Below are 6,290 nucleotides of genomic sequence, written 5' to 3' on the forward strand. Positions count from 1 at the left end.
AATTAGCCACACACCCGCTCGCCCTCCGCCTCTAACAATACCAGTCATTGGTCGGAGGCGGGTGACGTCACACACGGTGGCCCCCGCCCACAGTATGCACGCGAGCAACGTTCTAATATGAAGAGTTCATCTCCAGACAAGCACACGTTCTCTTGTTCTGCTGTGCGTAACGATACTGTGACAGATCTAGGTTCTCCCCGGCGGGGTCACTACACGCAGCCTGCAAAGACGGTCTGGCGAAAGCCCTCGTGATGTCCGTAACGGAGAGAGACACTGGGGTCCTCACGCCCGAGTCAGGGGACGACTTCACGGAGAGACCCCCGAAATGTGACAGCCGTGAAAACATGCAGACTGACACTTGTCGACTGCGAACTACACCCGAGCCTTCTGCTATAAAGCTGGAACAACCAAGTCCTCAACCAGCCGTTGATGTGCACATGGGCATGAGGTTTACTAACTTTTTCATTGACGAGATTCTCAAACCTCACTTTGGAAAGGGAGATTCCTATCAAGACTCCCCTTTCACAAGTACTCTGAAATCGGAATGCAGTCTTCTGACGCAAAAGTTTTCCGGAATTATACACAGACCTATTCCCACTTTTACACAAACCCAACAAACAAACTCGGTACAGTCTACGGCGTTAGATCTGCGCAGAGATCGCCAGATTAAAAAAGACAAAACAAAAGTGGAGTGCACTGAGGCATCCAACAGAAGCCCTTCTCAGTGCGTTCGACAGGAAAAGACTGGGTCTCCCGTAGACATACTGCAGCCGTCGGTAGGAGAGACCGCACCCCGATCCCCGAGTCCCACATCCTCAGTCTCCTCATCCAGCACTTCCCTGAGTCGTCGCTCGTGTCACCCCAGGGGGGCCAGGTTGGAGAAAATGGTAAACCTAACTTACTGTGGCCGGCGTGGGTGTACTGTACTCGCTACTCAGACAGGCCATCTTCAGGTGAGTGCTCTATCTACATGTGTGTTACAGATGATATGAATGTTATGAAGATTTGAAGTGTTTCCAAAACATTGAAATTTGCTGCAAAAACTGAAAGGAGAGGTAGGACGGTGCCAACGTAATACAGCCCAGTTGTTCTCTGTATCAAATTTAAGAGTTCGCAACACATCAGTATCAATATAAAAAGTCGAAACTTAAAATATGTAAATGTTGGTAAAAGGACACACCTCCCTTGCAGTTCCTTTGCGCAATAGTAACATTTACCTTTAATCTGCTAAACAAAGTTATCTTCATTTACTGAATGCCAATAATGATCTCTAGTTATATACTACTAAAAGATGTTTGTATTCCAGCTGGTAATCTAAATACAAAATATTAGTACAGCATAAATCGAGTAAATTCAATTCAAAGTTATTTGATAATAAACATATTACATTAAAGAATATACATGTGCTCGTGTTAATACATTGGAAAAAGGAGGAAGTCTATGTACATGAATAGCTAAAATTACACACTACACCGGACAACAAATACACAGGGAAATGGCAATAAAACAGTTATTGATAGATTATAATATTTTTAACTTGTTGATAATTATACGTACGTAAATCATGGAAGTGTATATCTTTGGAATAGGCTGAGTATAGTCAGACAAAAATTGTGGAGAATTACAGCGAATCCCTACAAATTTACGTTTGTTATCGTTATGTACTATGACTAGTGTCATTATTACTATATTTATTTTATATTTAAGTGATAATTTCATATTTCTAAATACGCTTTTTTCTCCAAACCTTATGCATTTTTCTATAACCTTTCCCCTTAAACACAAATATTCCACATAAAAAATACCATGGTTGTTGTAGCATATGAGTCTCTGTAACTTTATAGTTACAAGAAAAACGAGACATAAACATTTGTACACTATTATCCAAGTTTATCCTCGGTTATTCTTGCATTGAATAGCATAGACAAAGTTTTAAGTCAATGGGTACTGTGAAAAACGGACGTCCTGAACTTCCGAATTAATTTGTTTTGAATTTACCGTTTAAATCACATAGAATTTGACATGCAGGAGTTGAACATCAACAGAAAATCAACGATGTAGTATTATCAATTATAAATGAAAACTGAGATAGCATACAAGATAACATTTAAGTCGCGTATTTCGTTGAACAGATGTACTTTCCGGGTGATGCGTACAGCGTCTTTGAGCTCGAGGCTTACGCATGCCTTACCTGGGGGATAATTCATGTTTATTTTAGTGAACTTGCGTATGAAATAGCAGCCTATTGTTTGCTTCAGTTCACAATTACCTCTGAGAAGACAATTCTCTCAATCTTTTATTCACGTGTGTAAATTCTTTTAACTGCTGCCTTTAAGTACAAAAACTGAGCGTGGCATTGCCCTTATGCCTGTTTCATCCCCTAATCCCCTAAAGATGTCTTTCGTGATTGTAAAGGTAGTTCCTAAATTTTGCTTCTTGCCCAAATGTACTTAAACTTCACATTAAACGTTTAAAGCTGGATTAAATCATTTATGCAGAATAATTCGCATTTTAAGACTTTAGCCTGAGAGCATGAAGACATCCGTCAGCTGGGTTAAGTTAAGGTAGTGCGTGCTGACAGTAGAACGATGCTGGCCCCTTGGGCCTCGTGTCTCCGCTCCCGTACCCACACTCGACACAAACACTCATGCTAATTAGCGCAATAGTAATTAAGACGTTTTTAACAGGCTACACTTTTTTCTTTAGAAAGTAAAATTATCATAATCACCGTATAAAGATAAAATGTAAAGCACACTTGATGTATTTCGCATAATTATTTGTTATCGTTTGACAACAGGTCCCCGGTCACGTAGAAACAGACGCCAGGATAAAGTAGTTCAGGAGAAGAGGCCTAGAACGGCGTTCAGCGCCAGTCAGTTAGACAGGCTGAAGAATGAGTTTGAACAGTCCAGGTACCTTACCGAGTCCAAAAGGCAAGACTTGGCCAGAGAACTGAATTTGAATGAATCCCAAATAAAAATCTGGTTTCAAAACAAGCGCGCCAAATTAAAGAAGGCAACTGGTGTCAGAAACGGTTTAGCGTTACATCTGATGGCACAGGGACTGTATAACCACTCTACGTCAGGCAAACGAGAAGAAGAGGAGATAGACGTTGAGAGCTGAACTCCGGGGAGTCCAGCGTAGTGATATCAGCACGGCGTGCGAAGCGCCTGACCAGTTGGATGCTGGATGCCGTAGCCACCCCAGAGGTTTTCTACACGACGCGGCAGACAGTGCCCCATAGCCCGGGATCCTTTTCCTCAACCATCAGGGGTCCGGCAGTGACACCTCATGTAACAGCATAACAGACGAGAAAGTTTATATCGCTGACAAACTTGCCTGAAACATTGTCTACGTACGTCTGATGAGCGAATGTAAACGATACGTCAGGACTCAGTCACTGGTGGAACTGACATGTCAGATATCGGCTACCCTCCTCAGCATGCTAAACGATGCTTAATTGTATTATGTTAAGGATATACCACCGAGGCTGTCTCCCACTGTTATAATTGTTCAACAACTCTCCCTGTGGAAACTCTTTTTTTCCTATACCCTATACATTGAGCTATGGGTGACATTTAAATTAATCAAGTCACCCCGATTTTAGGGACGTACTGAAAAGATTAGCTCTCAGCTTAAATGCTTGCTGTGTTGGCTGTCAGACATTTATGTATGGGCAGATGAAAAATGGAAAATTTTATGATGAACGCTAACAATTTCATCGTGACATACTCGCAAACAATGACAAGATTGTTGACCTAGCTGGGTTGTAAATACATCGATTTATTCACATAATGTTTGCACAAATCACTTTTAACTGTTTTGTATCAAAATTGGCCATGTCAACTGGCACTGGAATAAAATGCACATTATTTATATTAAACAAAAGCGTGTGTGTACAGATGCTCCAAAACATTTATTACGACCCATTTATTACATTGACAACCGTGCCTTTTTTTCTTACAACTGTTTCACACGCAGATGTTTTATTATTTTAGTGGTGGATGAAGTGGACGTTGTTTTCCAGGTGTTGTCTAAGATTTAAGGTAGATTAAGATAGTTTAAGAAGTCTAATCATCCATTGCTCAAGAAAACACTGACCAATTTGATTGGTCGTTAGACGCATTTATGCGGCAAAACAGATTCTGGCATTTAGCTGAACTTTGACAGAATCTGACAAGTCTAAAACTGGTACCATTCATTGATTGTTCAGTCTATAATTCGATCTTATAATCAGCAGGATTGAAAGAAAATAATGCCTTTAAGATAGTTTACATGTCAAATGGATATTTGCCATGGCGTATATCCTCAGGGTTGAGGTGAAGAAGACGGTTTCCGTGTATCTTGTCAAACTTCAGTGACAAGTGAGTGAATATTTACATACCTGGGGGCCGGAAGTGGTCCCAACACGATGAACTGCAGATTACAGGTGTAGCCTGGAGACCACGCACTTTCGATGACACCAACAAAATTGACAAGGCAAAAATCTGTGCATGTGTTTTATAACAGTGACCGCCAAAAGAACACGCCCGCATCGATGTTGTGGGAATTTTGACCAAATTTTATCTGTTGAATTTTTAATGAAATTAGTGACATGTAACAAGATTGTACCGATTCATAGTTCCCATGCTCTGGCTGTCAAAATGGCACAGCGTTTCCTGTGTTAAAGGTTTCACAGTGGTATTTAAATATCTTTTCGGCTAGCTGTATATAGTGGCGTATGAATGTCATAATTGACGTTCATATCTCATAATTTATATTTCACTGCATATTGCACTGATCGCAATCTCGGAATGGCTGTTCGCCATCTCTTAAGCTACATGTCACATAGTACATAAAAAAAATCGTATTCGACTTATGAATGAGAATCCATTGTAAGTTGGCCGGACTTCATGTTATCGTTAACTGTGAAGGTGAAAGAGCTTGACTTTATAGTGTGACTAAGTACTATGCTCTTTCTATAGCTTCATCGTGAATCTAGTTAAGGATTAGTGTGCAGATCTATTATTTATTCGTAATTGGGGGTCCTCCGTGGCGGAGCGGAGTTAGCACGCCAGCACGGCGCAATCACCCAGAAGCCTCCCACCAATGGGATCACTGTGAGTGCAAGTCCACCTCACGCTGGCTTCCTCTACGACCGTGCGTGAGAAGGTCTTGCAGCAACCTGCTGATGGTAGTTGGTTTCCCCCCGTCTCTGTCCGGTTTCCTCCCACCATAATGCTGGCTGCCTTCGTATTAGCGAAATATTTTTGAGTTCGACATAAAACACCATCCAAATAAATAAGATAAATATTTATTCATAATTATCTACCCCTGTATATATTGTGAAATTGAGTTTAAATAATATTAAAAAAAGGTAATATGGCACTTAAAATGACTAGATAACTTTACACATATTTCCGGCAAACACTCGGTAGTGTCCGCCGAATTACGTCATAGCAGTCCAATCTTTAGGAGCTGTCAGAGCTTCGCCATTTAGGTCAGAGTTTAAAAGCTACAAGAGTGACAACAAGCATATCGCATTTCTCCACCAATGGTTTGCTGTTCTGCATACGGTTGTGAAAACAGGTCCCCAAATTAGTTGATCTGTGGCGGCGTACAGTTGGAAGGTTCCGATCTGCGATTGACTGAGGTAGTTTGACAGTGGTGTCTCATTTATTGATCGTAAAATGCCAATTAAATTTCCCCATAGCATGGAAAGAAATAACTCCAATGGTAAATATTGTCCCTCTCCCCTCAACACCGCCATACCAAACCTCATGTTGTCTCTGTCAAAAGGAATTGACGAGAGTAAGCATCGGCACCTGAGTAAAATCATTCACAGAAATGCGGTGCTGATCTTGGGTTTGAGAACACAAAAAACCTTCCTCACAATGCACACAAAAATCGCATGGGTTGACGAGAAAGCATACGCGTACATGTGTGCAATAATGCTTTAATTTATTAATTAACTTTAATTGTAGACCGTTCTCATGACTATTTCGCTTATGTATATACGATGGTGGTTAGGTTTACAGGTAGAAGAAAACGTCGAATAGCAGTGATTTATAGTGGCGGCCCAACAGGAATGAGCTAGAGTTCAACAAGCGAGCTTCTTGGTCTAGCACTTTATTCGTCTTTGCAGTATAACCTCTTACAAACAAACGGGACAGCAAAGGCCCATCTAGGCTATAATAAATTTTACGGAAAAATATACTTGCGGATAATTAAGTTCACTTTTTGAGGCATACTGTATAGCACAATGTATATTTAACTGTATTAATGACATATAAGGAGGATAACTGTCAAAA

General features: G+C 40.8%; 1 protein-coding gene across 1 annotated transcript; it reads left to right on the forward strand.

The window, feature by feature from the left end:
* Positions 1-251: 251 nt before the first annotated feature.
* On the forward strand, positions 252-3,123 carry LOC135464493 (homeobox protein engrailed-1a-like). Its single transcript, XM_064741922.1, has 3 exons — positions 252-818; positions 875-953; positions 2,798-3,123. Exons 1-3 carry the CDS (start codon positions 252-254, stop codon positions 3,121-3,123), a joined length of 972 nt encoding a protein of 323 aa, XP_064597992.1.
* The last annotated feature ends 3,167 nt before the right edge of the window (positions 3,124-6,290 follow it).

This window comes from Liolophura sinensis, chromosome 1 (genome assembly GCF_032854445.1).
Source record: "Liolophura sinensis isolate JHLJ2023 chromosome 1, CUHK_Ljap_v2, whole genome shotgun sequence".
Taxonomy (NCBI): domain Eukaryota; kingdom Metazoa; phylum Mollusca; class Polyplacophora; order Chitonida; family Chitonidae; genus Liolophura; species Liolophura sinensis.

Coding starts and splice junctions, on each gene's coding strand:
- LOC135464493 (XM_064741922.1), top strand. CDS start 252: ATGTCCGTAACGGAGAGAGACACTGGGGTCCTCACGCCCGAGTCAGGG. Junction 819..874: donor CCCCGAGTCCCACATCCTCA/GTCTCCTCATCC, acceptor CAGGGGGGCCAG/GTTGGAGAAAATGGTAAACC. Junction 954..2,797: donor CTCAGACAGGCCATCTTCAG/GTGAGTGCTCTA, acceptor GTTTGACAACAG/GTCCCCGGTCACGTAGAAAC.